The following is an 18,100-nucleotide window of genomic DNA, read 5'->3' as shown; positions in this document are numbered from 1 at the left end:
TGGCGTGACACGTGCCAGCTGGCTCCTTCCAGAACAGGACTAGCGCTCAGCCGGGGACGTTTTGCTGGAAGGCTCTGCGTTTCGCTCGCTTCCACCTGTGCTCAAACTTGCCTGCACCCGCATCCAGTCCACGCAGTTCCTTTCCACCCACATCCGGCCAACTTTGTTCTCTCTGATAATCCCCATTTGTTGACACGAGCACACCCCCTCAAAAAAAAAAGAAGAGGCACCGGCCCTCTATTCTCTGTATCTTACATTACCACGGGCGTTATTATCAGGTCCTCCTTTGCTTCTTTATCCCATAGACCAAATTTTCGCGCCGCTAGTTTACGGCCATTTTAATACCTACCTTACCGACAAGTGGAAAAGGATTCCATCCATCCGTATTCGACCCGACGACACCTTACAGTCGTCCCCGTTTACCTGGGAGCAGCCTCCAGCTTGCCGTCACTCCCACCGCAAACCATCACCCCATCTTCCAGTCACCACAATGGCGCCGCAAGATAGCTTCGTCGACGATGAAGAAGAGACCTGGTATGCACCTTTGCTCGACCTCTCTCCAGCCGAATCCATGACGACTGCCCCTGCCCCTCCATGGCCTCGTCATGCCTGCTCTCTCCGCCTTCCTCAGCCTCGAGCCGACCCCCTGTCACAACGCCCTCGGCCGTCCACAAGAACACATCAGACTAACTAGTATACTATAGCCCTCTCTGTATCGAGGAGTTTGATCTCTCTGATCGTAACTTTAGACCATGCCCCTGCGGATACCAGGTACGTGGCCGAATACCTACCCCTCCAAGCCCCCCTTCCCCCCTTTTCTTTTGGCTCAACCTGAGCGCTAACGCCGCCGCCCCACCCCCAGATCTGCCAGTTCTGTTTCAACAATATCCGAAATAATATGAATGGCCTGTGTCCGGCATGCAGAAGACCATACGACGACAAGACCATTCAATGGAAGGTAGTCACTCAGGAAGAGTACGTTGTCGCCACATCCCGCTTGCAATCCGTGACCTTCTGCGTCTGTGCTGACAGTTCCTAGGGTTGCCGAGTTCCGAGCGAATATTCAAAAGAACCAAAAGCGACGTGCCGCCGAGCAACGCCAAAAGGAAGCCCAAAAACGCGAAGCCGAAAAGGAGAATCGGAAGAACTTGGTCGGCGTCCGGGTCGTTCAGAAGAATCTGGTCTACGTAACTGGGTTGACGCCTACGGTACGCGAGGACGAGTTGCTCAAGACACTCCGGCGTCCCGAATTTTTCGGACAATACGGCAATATCCAAAAAATATCCATCAGCAATCGGAAGAGCCAAGACGGGCAGAATCAGTCCCTCGGGATTTACGTCACTTTCGAGAAGAAGGAGGATGCTGCCAGGTGCATTCAAGCAGTCAATGGCTCCCAAAACGGCGACAGGGTCCTAAGAGCTCAACTGGGTACCACCAAGTATTGTTCAGCTTGGCTCCGTCACGAGGTGTGCACGAACAGGCAGTGTATGTTTCTGCACGAGCTCGGCGACGAGGAGGACAGCTATTCTCGCCAAGACCTGTCTTCGATCAATAGCATTAGCAGCCAACGACCCCTCCCGGTTGCCGGTGCTTCTAGGTCGGCATCCCGCCAAACGGGTCACCCCTCTCCCGCGCCCTCGAATGCTCAACCGATGATCCGGAGTTCTAGCAAGGAGGAATCCGAAAACGGCGATGGCCCCGCGCTGCCCTCTTCAGCTACCTGGGCGCGAAACCCTCAGGTCCGTAGCCGACGTGGAAGCCATGCCACTAGCGGCGCCGCCCCCAGTCCTGCAATCTCGAACATTCTTCCAGTCACTTCTGAATCCAACCGAGAAGCCGTCGAAGATTTCCCTCCGATCGAGAGCACGGTGCATCATCCTCCTCCTCCTCAGAAGACCAAAACCGAAAAGTCGCCCAAATCGGCACCAAAGCCTGCGCCAAAGCCCGCTCCTCCTGTTGAAGAAGCTTCACCAGCTCCGGCTCCTGCACCGGCGCCGGCACCGGCCCCCGTCACTGCTCCAGTTGCAGCACCTGCTCCACCCAAGGTTGAGACCTCCGCCAAGTCCACTCTCAAGAAGGCTAAGAGCGCTTCACAGGACACGCTTACGAAGCTTCTCAAATCACTCAACGGATGCTCTCTCGCCTGGCCCAAGCTTGGAGATGACTCCACAGAGTCTGCCTACCCACCTTTGTTTGATGTGAGGGGTGGCGAAAAGCGGAGGGCTTTGCGCGACGATGTCACCACCGGCGTTGCAGAGTCGCATGAGGGTTCCGCGGCACCTACCGAACCAGCCGAGGCCGAGCCTGAGAGCAGTGGCAGCCTTGCTTTGGGAGGTGAGCCTGAGGACCGGGATTCTGGACGTGACTTCAATTTGCGGGGAGGTGCGCAGCCGCCCATTCAACGCGCTAACAACGACGGACTGTTTGGGTCGGCGATCGGGTCTGGCTTCAGCCAGGGTTCGACCAACCTTGCCTCTATTGGCAGTCGTACCATGACACCGCAGCAGCCTGCTTTCATGCGTCCGCAGGCCATAGGCTACGATCACCTTCCTCCCGGAATCACTTCTCAGGCGAGCCTTTTCCAGGGTCAGGGACATAACCGCCAGGGCTCTCGATTTAGCTTCGCGAACGAGGGGCAAACCACGTCTGCCACTTCGGTCAAGCTTGCGGCAAACCCCAGGGTCATGGCTCAGCAGGCCTCCATGATGCCTTCGTCCTTCCACAGTCAACCCAACACGCAGTTCTATGCCAGCTCCATGCCCGGCCCTCCGCCCGGGCTCAAGTCTACGAGCACCCCTCCGAGCATGTTTGGGCAACACGGTTTCGGCTCTGCTTTCGGTAACGCCACGAAAGATACACACGAGATTCTTCAGCTCCTCAACCGCAGCCGAGGTGCCGGTAGCCAGGTTCATGATGCGGGAAAGCGTGAGTTCTTGTTTCCTTCCATTCCTCCACTGTACCCACCCTCTACCTCCTCTACCCCAGCTCCTGCTCCGAGCCTGGCATCGCTCTACGGTTCCCAGCCTGGAGCCTTCCAAGACTTGGGTTCAAAGCAGAAGAAGAAGGGGAAGAAGCACAGACACGCTAACACTTCCTCCTCTGGGGGGAGTGGCTTAGTAGATCTTGCGGACCCGAGTATCTTGCAGGCGAGAATGCAGTCTCAGCAGCATATGCAGCAACAGAGCAATGCCGGTCTCGGACAGGTGTTTGGTGGTCAGTCGCAAGGTGGGTACACTAATCCCGCCATGATGTATTCTGCTGGATATCGGGGATGGTAGAGAGCTGCTCTTCTAGACCACTTCACTTTGCGCGATGGAGTTCATCTTTTTATTCTACCTGTCTTGTTTTCTGGGGAGACACTTTTGTTGCTTCGTTTAAAAAGGCACATTATATATCACGACGGCGTCCACGGCACAAGCGGGATGGGTGTTTATGAGACAGTCAAGGAATGGCACACGTTTTGATTTTCGAGCACCACAACATTCGGTCTCTCAGAAGGGGAGCCCCTTGTTTACACTGGCGTTATTTGCATTTTGAGAAGGGAAGAGAGATTCTCGAGGAGACCAACGGCATTCCAACTTCGCTTCTATTCACTCCCGCACAGGCTTTAGGGTTCTGCATCACTGGGGTATATCGGTCACGTCAGGCAAGCTCTCATCGTCTTCCTCCGAGATTTCTCTTCCACATGTACGTTAACGTCGGTCCCAGTTTTCGTACGGTCTGAGTTCAGTTGGCGCAAAGGTCAAAAATAGAGCATTTTTACCGCTGCTGTAAGCGGGTCTCCGTTTCCCAACCTCGTGGAAGACGATGATGGTAGTCTTGACGTGACCAAACAAAGAGCACTCCTGTATATAACTTGTGCCGCGATTCTTGTCGTTGTCGTTGTCGTTGTTGTCTTGGTGCTCCCTTTCTACCAAGTGGTCCCCGGTCCCAAGCCCGCACTACATCAGATGAAAAATTTGCTCTTCCATCCGAGAGGCTAATAGCTTTGTAGATGATGATCTTCCCTCGTTCGAAGAAGTCACGACAAGCGTAGACGCTCTGGTTTCTGACGAACCCATCACGACGATACGTCAACCGCCTGGAGCCTTCGATAACTTCGGCCGCACCGGGACTCCTATTGTTGCCCCTCCTCCGGGACTGGGTATGCCAATCAACCATCCTTCCCCTGCGATTTCTCACGCATCTTTGAGAGCCGGAACGCAGACACCGCCGGTCGCCGTACCTGTTGTTCCTCCCAAGGTAACCACAGCAGCGGCGTCTACCGCAGCGTCTACGGCACCGCCTACGAGTACACCCGTAACCGCAACGGCATCTAGTGTGGCAGTTTCCACCGCAGCGTCAACCACGTCAACGCCTACAACAGCTCCCAGCCCACTTATCAGCAAGAACCGGAAGAATAGCGTGGAAAAGGGCATGCGATACTGTCCCTTTTGCGCCTTGGATTTGCCTGTTGCCAAGGATGGCAAGACTATCGACGTTTTGGAAGCGGAGAGACACATGGATTCGTGTGAAAACGATAAGAAGCTCCGTCTCGCAGCTCTCGCGCCTGGGGCCAAGAAGAACTCCAAGGAGAACATCCAAGCTCTTGCTGCGGAGAGTGGGCTATCGAGGGATATTGCAACGGTTAAGGCAAAGGCACCGAAGGTTCTGGCAGACGAGGACTTCCCTGCTCTTAACAGTCCCAAGGCCCAGGCGGCTGCCACGACACCTGCCGTTTCGACTAAGACTACGGCAACCAAGTCTAAGGCAGCCAAGAAGGCTGAAAAGGCTGCGGAAAAGGAGAAGCCTGCTCCTGTGCTGGTTATACCAGCGGTAGCGCCCACTCCACCTGAACCAGAGCCCCGCCCTGTAGACAAAAAGCCTGCCCCAGTTCTCAACATCGCTGCAGCTACCCAGGTTGCCCAGGTCAAGACTGCTGAGAGTTCATCAACAACGACGGAGAAATCTGCCCATGATCGAGACTCAGCTTTCCCTGCCCTGCCTACGCCAACGACTGCTTCAGTGGCTTCGCCGCTCGCTCGGACAGCAAAGACACTTAGACTTGTCTCAACTCCGAAGGCTGAGACGCCCTCCACACCCGCCAATGCGGGTGTGACGAGCGTTTTGGGCTCCGCGGCCCGTTCTATAGCTTCTATTTCTGTTAGACCCGAGACTCCTGCTAGTGAGATGATTTCGGATAGTGCGTCCATTGTTTCAGCCTCGGTCTCGGCATCTCGCACCAGCTCACCGCCGCCGTCCAAGATCGGCTCTGCCCCTGTCAGAGCAACCACCAAGAGTCAGCAAAGGAAAGCAAGGAAGGAGCAGCTCAAGAAGGAAACAGCAGCTGTGGCAGCACAGCCTGTCAAGTCTGATCCGAGTGAGGAGATCGGGCCCATCATTGGCCGCAAGAAGAAGCAGAAGAAGGAGAAGGAGAAGGAAAAGCCAAGCACCACCAACATAAACGTAACACCCACTGTCAGTAGACCGGAAACACCTGCACAAAAGGAAAAGGAGACGCCGCCCCCGCCACCCACGAAGGAGGTGAAGGAGGTCAAGGAGGAGTCTTCAACCTACCGATCGACGGCTAATGAAACGACGACATTGACGGATGACGCCTCTCCGATTAAGACCAGGGGAGCAAAGGAGACTCCAAAGTCAGATGCGGTCTCAACCCCTCGAACTTTGCCGACACCTGGCACGATCTTCCAAGATTTGCAAAAGTCGGGGCTTGTTCCCGAGAAGATCGATGACCTGCCTCTTTTCAAGCCAACAAGCACTGGGTTTGAGAAGTCGAGAAATGATCATAGCAACGCTGCTGCCAGGGAGAACGCGGCTCGGAACGCCATGACGCCTACGAAGTCGATTGTGACTGACGAGGATCAGGCAGCTCTACTCGCGGGTCACCCCGTTCGTAAAATGATTGACGGCGTCCGCATTCTCCTTACTCCCAACGGTGACTGCATTCGCAACCTGACCGAAGAAGAGGAGGATCGGTTCTTGGAGCTTCAGGCTCGCATCGCCGAGACCGCTTCAAGCCCTGCCGCGTTTGTTTCCTCTCGCCACGAAGCCGGTGGTGGATTCAGTCTGATCAAAGGGCGTGCTGTGCCCAATGGGCCACCGGGCTACTTTCCCCAGGCTCCGGGCCAATATCCGACGGATCCTGTGAACAAGATCCAGCGGGAGGAAGCGATCTACTATATCAACCAGTACGTCCTGCCGCGGTTGAACCTGAACGCCAGAGACATGAGCTTCCCCAAGGCCATGTCCAACTGGCACCCGGATCAGCGTGGCGGGAACCCGGCCGCCGCCGGCCTGAGCTCGCTTGCTCCATGGATGTACGGCGCTGGCTCTCCTGCGTCGCCGCACGATAACGACGCTGTGGCACCAGAGATCAGCTATCCCGCCCCCGTCAGCGCGTTTGCCGACGCGCATGGATCCTACCTGGACATGCCCCCTTCACCGTCGCCATCTGCTCTAGACGATCCTATGGGTCACAAGGGTGGTGCGGGCCTCAACATTGGCGGTGCTCCCGGCCCGTTCGGCAACGTACCGCTGATGAGTCTCGAAGACGCCGAGTCAGCTTTGTCGGCTGCCCGTAAGGAAGGGGACAAGATCGAGAAGCACTTTAACCAGACCGTCAGGAAGAATAAGAGACTTCTGATGGCCATGGGTAATCCCGTCTCAGTAGGTGGTAGCGGTGGCGCTCATGCTGCTGCTGCTACTGCTGCTGGTGGAGGCGGCGGCGCGCATTGACTAGGCTTCGATAGAGTCTTTTTCGGTTCATCGCCATCATCTTCGTTCTCGTCATCTCTTTTTTCTCCTTCACACAGCAACCATGACCATCACCGAAGGGTCACTTCTTCTTCCGTGACTTCGGCAACGACCGTCTCCACCACAGCAGCCATTGCAGCCGCGGCCAGCGAGCTGGAAGCGCATGCCGCTATGATGCTGGCCGAGTTTCACGGCGATATGGCGGCTAGGGGGTATCATCCGTTCATGAGGATGCTGCGGATCGCGGGGCGGCTCAGCGGCGTGGCCTTTGCAGCTGTGTGGTTGACGGTGGTTATGCTTGAAGGATTCGTGGAGCTCTTGGCGAGAGGAGGGGTGTTGGCTGTCGAGATGATTTGTGCGGTGTTGGATTGGGTTGGGGCTGATTATTGATCGTCAGTGGTGTGGAAATTGTGAAGTTGCGAAGTCGCGGTAGCCAAAGGAGAGACGGGTCGACTTGTGCGTGTTCGGTATGGCTAAGCGGAAGACGACTGGAAGAAGGGTTAGGATGGGAATTAGAAAAATGGAGGCTCTTGAAGCGGGATGACTTACAAGCGGCAAGTTAGGATGGCCAATCAACAGCGTTTGGGATTTGGTAAAGACAGCGAATATCCGTATGGATATTATTAATGATTTGCATGGTTTATGAAGAAAGAGATAGTATCAACGATCAGAATGAAGTAGATGTAACTGTATAGTCTGTCTGGTTCGAAGATCTCAATGAAGGAAAGGTATTACGTGAAAAGTTTGCCTGGTTTCTTTGCTTGGAGATTCCTTTCGCATGGCATGTTCCCCTCAGTCTCATCAATACAAAGGTCAAGGGAACGATAGCCCGTGGCTTGGTTCTTTTAGCAAGATCCATCATGCTCGGTGTTCATGAAGCGATGCGAAATCCGCGAACCTCGGCGCGATCTGCATTGCAGGCTGGTGAAGAGCAAATTCTGGGCGGTGCGTTGATGTACAAACACGACAAGTAACAAGTTTTGAAAATCCATTGGTTAGTACAGAGTCGGGGAACAGACAGGAAACCCGAAGCCCCCTCCCCAACGAGTACTATCTACATCACCCATTACTAAGACGACTGAGCCCTCGCATCCTGGACTATAAACTCGACAGAGGATCTCACATGCTCAAATTCATTTCTTTCAAGAATCAAGTTGGGTGGAGGAACAGGCGAGAAACTGTAAGCGCGAGCTGGACTCTTGTTATCAGGACAGGCAGCGTTACACAAGGCGGGCCAGTTGCACGAAGAGACTACCTACCATAGGTATTTATCTTTCTCTGTCTCTTCGTCTTTTTTTACTATTTTGTTTTTCCAATTCGGCATCGACCTTTTTTCTCTTCTTTTCGACCTCTCATCTGGATATCTTACAACACTTCATGTAACCACTCATGTTCGATTTCCCCCACACACAAAGAACATTACTGCACCAGCTTTTGTCAACAGGACTCCTTACCAAAACGAACGACATCACAAATAACATACAAACGACGCATCATCTTGAAATAAAAAAAATTAAAAGAAATCAGAAATCAGGCATTACAATTCATTCAGAAACTCACCAGAAAAAAGTCAATACAACCTCCAAAAAAGAGGGGCTCAGCCGGGGATTGAACCCGGGACCTCTCGCACCCAAAGCGAGAATCATACCACTAGACCACTAAGCCGCCGCAAGTTGATTATTTGCAGGAATAATCGGTTTGTTGAGATGAGTACATTTTTGCTCAACTTATATAGTGCCAGGAGGGCGACTTGTGCAAGTCGTAAGTTACCAAGGTCAATAAAAAAAACGGAAGAAGAGGAGTAGGTGGGGTGGGCGAGGTGGGGGGAGGGGACTGCAGTGTAGTGTAGGTCTGTTCTGTTCTGGTTACGCAACGTCTTTCGAAGAACTGGTCTGGTTTCTTTTTGGTGAGTTGTGTGTGCAATTTGGTTTTTGGTGATTGTAGATGAAGGTGAGGCAAACTGCGCTCTCGATGAGTGATCGGTGGTTATTGGCGGATTGCCAGAATGGTTGTCGGTTGCTTCTTGGTGGGTTGGTGGGTTGGTCGACTGGTTTGGCAAAGTTTTGAGCGCCAAAAAAGAAAAAAACAAAGAAAGAAAAAAAAAAAAAAGTTTGTGAGATTGGCCCGCCGCCGTCTGTCAGTGTCCATGTTCAATCTGAGAATTCGCACTCATTGATTGACTTTGGCAAAGCAACTAAGCCTCCCATCGCGAGCATTGCATTGCATGTTTGCTTTCTTTTTCAATACAGGGTTTTCTGTTGTCGTTGTTCTCGTCGCAGTTCTCGTCGCAGTGTTCTAACAAGACACAGAAAGCCTTGCGACAAATGTTCCGCCCTACCCGGGAGAAAAAAAAAAAAAAATCTACAAAACTAAAAAGATGCAAACAGGGGTCTTGATACGGCATTTCTCTTTCGCCACGTGCTTTTTCCCGTTGATCACTGACACGGACGGATACGGCGGCCTTGGTTTTTCGCCGTTTCGGTAGCCGGCCGGGGAAAGGTGAGGGTTCACCGTGGTTTGCGTGGGACGACGGTGTACACAAAGGTAGTACTTAACCCTGGAGGTGATCCGTGCTCACACATTGATAATGATGGTTTGGTACACAACAAGCACGCGCCGGTGTGATCGCGGACTCGCCAAACCTTAATGAAGATCTACACAGTATCCTTGAGCTGATTATTTGGCAGGGAAACCGTTGACGCTAAAATCAAAGGCTATTGATACACCTCTAGAATACAAATTTTGGACGATAACATTGTTCCCCAAACTCCATGCGTGTCAACGCTCGCCAGCCAACCTGCAAGATGATGACGATGAACAATAGCCACTCCCCTCACATCACTCAGCAGGGGCGTTTGTACTGCCTCCCGTAGTCGCAGCTGTCCCCGGCGTCCCGGTGGTCCTCGTAGAATGCGAAGACCCCGGCCGAGGACTATCCGGCACATTAACCGCTGCCGTCCCCGTTCCCGCGGATCCCGGGGACGGCGACGGAGACGCCCCCAACTTTTTCAACTTGCTCCCCTTCGTATTGAATAAGGTCTTGACCCTCTTCAACCTGCTCATCATAGCCTGATCCTTCTTCTTCCTTGCCTCCTCCGACTCATCATCGTCCTCCTCCTCAAACCCCTCTTCTTCGTCCCCTCCTCCTCCTTCTTCACCACCAACATGAAGACCACCCGGCGCACTATTCGGTTGTTGTCCCGTTACCCCTCTACCGTCCGGCGTCATCGGCACTCCCAGAAACCCACTCGTGCTTCCCGTCGCCCGATGCGGTGTTCCTTTCTTCCCTCCCAGCCCAAACCCAAACCCAGAGCCGGAGGACTTGCTCCTCCCATGCATCAAATCCCTTGCCTTTTCTCTCAACCGGCTCTCGTTCTTCAGCCCTTCCACTAGAACCTCCCAGGCGGCTTTGTCCGTCTCACCCCTGGCCAAGGGCTTGGCACCCGGGTTCCGCTGCGCTTGCGGGTTCTTCCACGGACAGAAGAAGCGGTGCTCGCGTAAAGGGTCGAGGTGATCCATGGGCGCGGGGACCAGGATCGTGTTGGTGTCGGGGTCGACTTGCTTGGATTTAAACATCCAGAGGCCGAGGCGGCGGAGGCAGGTATGGCAGGAGGCCGAGTTGGGGACGGCGGTGCCGAGGCGAGGGTTGGTGAGACCTTGCCAGCCGAGGAGGGCGAGGGCTAAGGCGGTGCGGTTGACTGCTTGTGGTTGTTGTGAGGTGGATGGGTTCGGACTAGCGGGCTGTGAGGCTGCAGAAGAATCGGCGGTGCTGGATGCAGGAGGCTCGGCGAAGAAGTTGGGTGGCAGGTACGAGAGGATGATGTCGATGTCGAACCCTTCTGGAAGACGGAGGTTGAATTCATAGGGGAGAAAGTCCTTGCGCTGGCAGAGCTCATCGTATCGCTGGCGTAGGGTTTCGAGGGCTAACTTGGGGTTAGGCAGAGGCAATCGTAGAAGTGAATCTGGTTGAGGAAACCGTTAGCACAGTGTCAGGACTCTCCTGCATGCAGATACTCACCGTCGCACCCCTTCTTCCTCCACAAGCAATCCTCTCGGTGCGATGTGATGATCAGCTCGACGTATTGATCCACCACCGACTCAGCAATATCTGCGGCGATCAGCACCGGAATCTCCTTCCCATCTACCTCCTTACGATTCAGCTTGACAGCCAGTTCGTTGTTGCAGAGCGTGCACTTAACACGCTCCTTGCCCTGGCACACCCAGCCGCGCTTCGCCCATTCGATCTCGTTGGCCCTATCGGGTTTTGGTGTCCAGTCCGTCAGCTCTTGGAAAGTTGCCAATCGTCGCACGAGCTGGTCGCGGTCGCCCGGGCAGTATTTGGGTGGTTGCAATTTCGTAACTGGGCTATCCCCCTTCGCGCTGCTGCCGCCGCCGGCCCCGGGCGCGGGGCTGCTCCCTGGACCGCCGTGGGAGTTCCATTTTCGCAGGGTGACGTTGGAGATGGTGGTTTGCCCTTTCGTCGGGGTCGTTAACGTGATTGCGCTCGGTGTGGAGGGCAGCCCGCCGACACGGCGCTTCTTACTGAGATAGTCGAGGCTATCGTTGGCCATGTTTGTAAACCTCGAGCTTGAGGAAGAGGCAGGCGTCGAGCTCAGCGAGTCATTGTCGCGCGTCGAGGAGGGGGAGTCTGGGTTAGTCGGCCGGTTCCCGATGCCCTGGAGCAAGGAGTTGAACTTGCGCTTCACGGTAGCGTTCATGGTGTCTGACTTTCTCGATCGTGAGGGTATCGGTAGACGGTTGGGCGTTTCGGGAGGTTGATGAAGCAAAGGCGCTGTCAGCGACCGCGTCGCTTTTGCCGTGCTTTCGAAATGATGATGATCGTAGCAAGTTGAGTGGCCGAGCTCGCGTAAATAGTCGTTTGGTGGTTTTATTTTATAAGTATTCAATCAACGCTCGGACAATTCCGGTTCGTCTGTTGTTTACTGGCTTCCGATCGATGGTCTTGAAGGAGGGTAGCACCGATGGCGGTTGTTGGGAGCTTCACAGCCAATGGGTCGTGTTGAAGCAAGCAATGGCTGTGGTGGGCTTCAAGTCAAGAACCAAAAGAACCAAAAGAAAGAAGATGCTCGAGTTGAGGTTCGGTTCCTGGGCTCAATGGACATGGACAGGGGAGACACGAGCGGCTCCAGTGGGTCTGTAGCCGGAGCTACCCTCCAACCCTGGTTTACACTACCCGTGGAGATAGGGTGGTTTTTACCCATCCCCACTCTCTTACAGAGAGTGGGGCACAAAATCGCCGGACAGCTCAAAACCACCGGACAGAACAGTTTTGTATTGTGATTACTAGGAAAACTGTTAGTGCAAATATTCAAATATCCATAACTTAGTGACTATAAGGGCTACTGATTCTAAAATTTAGAAACATAATCTTAACTATTTAAAGAAGACGTATAGAGAATTTGGAGAGGATTAGTCATAGTTTGACCAAGATGCAGCAAAATGCTATACATTTTCCTAAAATATTCCCTTTTGACTAAACCGCAACTTTTGATGCAATTTTGCACCTTTTCTCTTATACCTTTAAAACCCTTTAGAGAATTTTACTAAGAATTTCCAAAATACCTTCTAATAGCCTTATAAAGCTTTCTCTAAAATTTGAGATTATTTATAGCTATTTTCGTTGAGATATTAACGTTCCAGCCCTTTGCACTAACAATTTTCTTAGCAATTACTATACAAAACTGTTCTGTCCGGTGGTTTTGAGCTGTCCGGCGATTTTGTGCCCCACTCTCTGTAAGAGAGTGGGGATGGGTCAGACAGGCACCCTATCTCCACGGGTACTGCTAGTCACCGAAACCGAGGGACGTCATGCATTTATCACCGCGACAAACAATCGACCGACAAAATATATGCTCGTTACTCGCTGTCTATATTGGACCTATCTCCTACTTAAAACATGTTCATTTCCATTCGCCTCTTTCTATTCCTCTCCAATCTTCCTCGCCCGGAATCCAATCCCAACCACTCTGCTCCGTAAAGCCAATGAGCTCAACACCACGCTAATACTGCTCAACGCCATGGCCAAACTAGCCCACACCGGAGCCAACTTGACGTGGTGCCCGTTGCTCACAATGGGATAGAAGGCGCCCGCCGCCACAGGAAGCGCGATGCAGTTGTACACCACCGCCCACCCAAAGTTGAACTTGATCCTCTGGAAGACTGTGGACGAGAGATCGAGGAGCGTCACCACCCCGCGCAGGTCGCTGTTGATGAGCACAAAGTCCGCGCTGCTAATGGCAATGTCTGCCCCGGATCCGATGGCAATGCCGATATCTGCTGTTGCCAACGCTGGGCTGTCATTGATACCATCGCCAACCATGGCCACCAACGCACGACGGGTACTGGATTCGCTGCCCTTGCCAACGCGCGCCTTCTCTGTTCCTTGCAAATACCTAATCTTATCGGCCTTCCCGGTAGGGAGCACTCCGGCGATGACCTGGTCAGCGGGAATTCCTAGTTGATGTGCGACCGCGGCTGCCGTAACAGGGTTATCACCGGACAGCATCCACACGCGCGTGCCCCGGGACTGAAGCGCCTTGACAATGAGCGGTGCTTCGGGGCGAATGGGATCGGAAATTGCTAGGGTAACAGCAAGGAGCCATCCGTTGGGATCATTGCTCTGGTGTCGCCGTATGGCAACCAAAGCAACCGACTTGGCCTCACTCTTCCACTTCTGCAGCGTCTGGACAGTCTCATTCGACACGGTAACGGAAAAGTCCTCCATCAGGGATTCGTTACCGACAATGAGATCGAAGTTAGCTTGTGAGTCCACACCTATACACCTGGCCTTCATCCCCTTGCCAGCAATCTCCTGCAAGTCCTCGACTTGGACTTTGGCCGACGTCTTTGCCGCACAGAAAGCGACAATGGCTTTCGCTATCGGATGACTACTGTTCTCTTCGACCGCCTTCAGTGCCGCAAACACGGTGCCAGCTTCATCATCTGCTGCGCCAAGGAAAACTTCCGATTCCGTGATCTTAGGCTCTCCTCCCATCGTCAAAGTGCCAGTCTTGTCGAAAACGACGCAGTCGACCCTACTGGCCTTCTCAAACGCTTCACCTCCTCCCTTGGCCAAGATTCCATGTTTTGCCGCGATTCCACCACCAACAAAGATGGCCGTTGGGGCAGCCAGCGCCAGGCCGCAGGGACAAGCCACCACAAAGACGGAAATGGCGAACTGCAACGCAAAGACAACCCAACCGCCCTTGGTGTCTCCAAGAAAGTCGCTTGCCACATGACCACTATGTCCAACAGCAAGCCAGATGATCCAAGTGGCAACCGCAATGGCAATGACCACGGGAACGAAATAGGCTGTCAAAATATCCGCCACTTGCTCAATGGGAGCCCGCCTGGTTTGGCCTTCGCGGACCGCCTTGACGACCTCGTCCAGCATCGACTTGCCAGCAACGCCAGTGACCCGGACCAAGAGCGGTGCGTCCTTGTTGACGGTGCCCGTATACACCTCATCGCCGACGACCTTCTTGACCGGCCTGGACTCGCCAGTCAGACTCGACTCGTCCAAACTGCCTTCGCCGCGAACAACTATGCCGTCTGCCGGTGGGGAAGCGCCATGAGGGATGCGCACGACGTCACCGTAGTCCAACGAGTCCGCCTGTACCACTTCATCCCGCTCTTTCTCGGTGCCGTATCCTTCCACCAGAATGGCCGTCGTCGGGCGCAGCTTCCCCAGCATCTCCACCGCGTCTCCCGTACGCGACTTGCTGTACGACTCAATCAATCGGCCTACGAGCAAAAATAAGGTGAGAAACACGACCGAGTCAAAGTAAAAGTTGGAATCATCAACCATGTGCACTTTCTGCGCTCCCGCCGCAATCATCTGGCATACGGATGAGACGTAAGCGATGGTCGTGCCCAGGGACATGAGCGTGTTCATGCTGCCGAAGCGGTAGAAGCGCTGGAGCAGAGGGACGCGACTGGATCGTCGCCACAGCGTCCTGATCTCCTTGTAGGCGCGCCTATGGAAGATGTCGGCGGCAAACAAGTAGACGGGTGTGGCCATGATGAATAGGGCGATCTGCGCGCGCGAGATACCGGACGTCCATGGTTTCATCAGGAACTCGCGAGACTTGTTGCCGGAGGAGGCCTTCACCAGGGTCATGTAGACGATGCCGATGATGAAGGTTGGGATCGCGACAACAAAAGAAAAAATGACGCGCCAGAGGATTTGTAGTTGGTGGTGGCGCTGGATGGCCTTGGACTGTTCCTCGAGGGAAGGAGGGTGGTAGATGGATGGTTTGAAAGCCGGGTCACTCGCCTCAATCGCTTTGAGAATGTGCCGGATCGTGAACTCGGGAGCGTCAGGGACATAAACTATCTTGACGATCGGTCTCTTATGACTCGGTTGGCTGATCACGTCCAGCTGTCTGCGGAAGCCTGCCAGACTGGCCGAGACTCGTGAGGGGCAGTGTTCGCAGTACATGCCCTGGATGCGGATCTCGACTTCTCTTCTTTGCTGCTGCTCTTCCTCGGGGTTCGGCCCCCCTTCGTGGATGGCGACGTTGACCAAGGTCTCCTCGTTGAGCGTCGCTTCGAAGCCGAGATCCTCAATCTCTCCCACCAGCTTGTCGGCGTTTTCTCTGCCAGCGAACTCAACAGTCGCGCTGTTGGTGAGAAGGTTGACCGTGATGTCTTGCACCCAGTCCCGCTTCTTCATCTCGTTGGTGATGGAGTTGGCACAAGACGCGCATGTCATCCCGCCAATGGACACGGTCGCCCGCCATGCATCTGATAAGATTTCGCGGCCGGCTTTTGGCTTTGGTGGTGGCTTTGACGGGTCGGAGAGGGCAACGACCTTGTCGAGTTTCACGTCATAGCCTAGGTCCTCGATGGCCTCAACCAGCTCGGTCGCCCTGCTTTCATCGTGAATGTCGATGGCAGCGCTGTTGTTGATCAGGTTGACGGAGACGTGGGCGATCCAATCTTTTTTGTTCAGCTCGTTGGTGATGGTGTTGACGCAGGCTGCGCAGGTCATGCCGCCGATGGCTACTGTTACTCTGTACAGTGGTGGTGGTTGAGAGGATGGGACTCTTCCTCCAAGATCCACCACGGTATCGGTTGAGAAGGACTTTTTGGTTGAGGTTGATGCCATGTTCTTTTGCCGAGCTGTCAACAAATCTGGAGCAGCGTGAATACCCCTAACTGCTGATACCGGAGACTCCTTTTCCTTTTCACTTGTCTTTTCTTGTACTTGGTGACCTGTCGTTGCTTTCGATGTACGACACTGCTCGCAGTTCTGGAAGTGTGTTTCAGCCCGCTTCTGAGACCCAAAGGGGCTATTGGTTCGTCGTGAAGCGGTGGTGACCCATCGTGAGAAGGTGGAGGATTCGCCTTCAGCTTGGATGCCGAGATCTCGAACCGGGAAGCCGCCGTTGTCGTCGTTGTCAATGTCATGGTCACCAACAGTAGCCGTCGTTGTTACACCGCTGACCTCGAAGCCACTGTCTTCCAAGGCGCGATGCATGCCTTTGATGACGGATGTTGCGGATGCGGCTGAGTTGTTGTCTGAAGAGCCCGAGTCGTGTTCCACGGTGACGACCGAAGTGACTACGTTGGGCGAAACCCATCGGATATGTGAGCCGGTTGATGGCTCGCCAAGGAGAACGTCTTTGATAGTCGAGACACACGAGGGACAGTGAAGATTGGAAATGAGAAACGACGTCGTGATGGTTTTGGCGGGTATATGGGATGTCTCAGTTCCAGTCGCGGTGCTGGATTGCTGCTGCTGCTGCTGCTGTTGCCGCCGCCGGTGCGTTGGCATGCTGTTGGTGGGTTTCATGCCTGCTGATGTACGAATGTTTGGTACTATATTAGAATCGAATAGTTGATGATCGGGCTTTTCTCCTGTCCGCACTATTCCCGTCCAATGTACGTGATGGACGACGAGTCGGAGTGTGAATGAGTAGAACTGTTGATGCGAGGATGTGATGTTTTTTGTTCCTGTTGCGAGGTTGTGCGTATGCGTGTGTATATTAGTCCGTGTCCCGATTAGGAAACTCGGACTTGGGGATGGTGAGGTGGTTGTACCTTTCAAATAGCCTGAGTCGCTCTGGGCGAGATGATTGTAGGCTGGAGAAGAGGGTTGACAGAAGGGTAAAAGTATCTGATTGATGTTTGACAATTTGTGTTTCTTGCCGTTGCAGACTTGGCTGTTCGTAGTTTGCTGTGTTGTTTATAGTGTGTCAAACGAAGAGTGTTGTTGTTGATGAAGTGCAGTGGTTTGACAAGGCCAGAAGAAGTCGATTCAAATGCGACTCGGGAAACGGATTAACCATGGAAAGTAGGTAATTATCAAGGGATTGGAAAAGTCAGCGGATGATTCCCAAGGGATGTTGTCGTGCCTTCCATTTGTTTCTTTTTCATCTTCTCTCAATGAATGAAGCACTCATTCATACCCAAGTAGCAACATGGAAGTATCGCCTTCCCAGGTCCTTACTTACTTAGCTGGTTACTTTTCACGCACAATTCACGCAACGCCAAGCCAGACATCACTTCGCTCGCTAAAACAACTCAATGCAACATGGGATGAAGTTGACGAATGGACGGGGGTTGGAGACACCGCTGAAGAACATGAATGGACGGTGCTTTATGCAGGAACAGGCAACCTTTTGATTTGAGAGGCGGCTCGAGAACATCCATGTTGGGTTTTCTGCAAGAAGTAGTATGGGGAGCGCAGTGCAGTTGGAGCAAGGGCCGTGATGTTGGAAGGCTAAAACAAAGAAGAAGAAGAAGACTGCAGTTGCGGACAAACCCGCCCCAAAACGTGATATCACTAGTTCTTGAATCTTGGTATTCGCATCCGAACGTAAACCCGTGATGGCGCCCGACGAAAATGGCAGACCACCACACGGGACTGAAGGTCCGACCGAGGCAACCACGGTGGGACATGGCTGAATGCCTGTTTTAAACAGCAGCGCGCATTATGTCGCCAAACATGTTTTAGCACTGCGTGAACTCTGCTATCTGGACAAAAGAATCGCAAGACGAAAGAAGACCTGTTTTCTCCAATGCATGTTACAGTCAAACGGTTACCTACACTTTTGATGGCCGTCAACGATGCGATGGAATTGAGATCTTCCCGCAGTTTCACCGTTCCACAACCGCTGAGGCTTGTGTTCCGGGTCGCGGCAATCGGTAGATCTGTATGGTACCGGATGATAGTGGAACCATTGTGCTCCGGATTGCGACTGTCTTGTTGTCGGACACGGCAGTAAAATGTTCGGTGTCGGGGACTCCATAACACCGGAGGGCCACGGAGGCGGGGGGGCCGCCGGGCGAAGACTGGAGGCGGCCGATGCCGAAAACGGAG

General features: G+C 53.7%; 3 protein-coding genes across 3 annotated transcripts; 1 reads left to right on the top strand and 2 right to left on the bottom strand.

Annotated features, from left to right (window-relative positions):
* Positions 1-279: 279 nt before the first annotated feature.
* NEUTE1DRAFT_124667 (uncharacterized protein) lies at positions 280-6,882 on the top strand (the record flags this gene model as incomplete). The annotated part of the gene is made up of 7 exons (XM_009856073.1): positions 280-534; positions 705-771; positions 872-975; positions 1,040-2,925; positions 3,118-3,225; positions 3,726-3,770; positions 3,995-6,882. The coding sequence occupies 7 exons, from the start codon at positions 491-493 to the stop codon at positions 6,733-6,735; spliced, it is 4,995 nt and encodes a 1,664-aa protein (XP_009854375.1).
* Positions 6,883-9,408: 2,526 nt separating this feature from the next.
* On the bottom strand, positions 9,409-11,471 carry NEUTE1DRAFT_124666 (uncharacterized protein; the record flags this gene model as incomplete). The annotated part of the gene is made up of 2 exons (XM_009856072.1): positions 9,409-10,715; positions 10,772-11,471. 2 exons carry the CDS (start codon positions 11,469-11,471, stop codon positions 9,592-9,594), a joined length of 1,824 nt encoding a protein of 607 aa, XP_009854374.1.
* Positions 11,472-12,628: 1,157 nt separating this feature from the next.
* NEUTE1DRAFT_131947 (uncharacterized protein) lies at positions 12,629-17,280 on the bottom strand (the record flags this gene model as incomplete). The annotated part of the gene is made up of 4 exons (XM_009856071.1): positions 12,629-16,596; positions 16,664-16,731; positions 16,819-16,954; positions 17,232-17,280. The coding sequence occupies 4 exons, from the start codon at positions 17,278-17,280 to the stop codon at positions 12,695-12,697; spliced, it is 4,155 nt and encodes a 1,384-aa protein (XP_009854373.1).
* Positions 17,281-18,100: the final 820 nt, after the last annotated feature.

This window comes from Neurospora tetrasperma, assembly GCF_000213175.1.
Source record: "Neurospora tetrasperma FGSC 2508 unplaced genomic scaffold NEUTE1scaffold_6, whole genome shotgun sequence".
Taxonomy (NCBI): Eukaryota; Fungi; Ascomycota; class Sordariomycetes; order Sordariales; family Sordariaceae; genus Neurospora; species Neurospora tetrasperma.
This window is presented reverse-complemented; position numbering and strand designations above follow the sequence as displayed.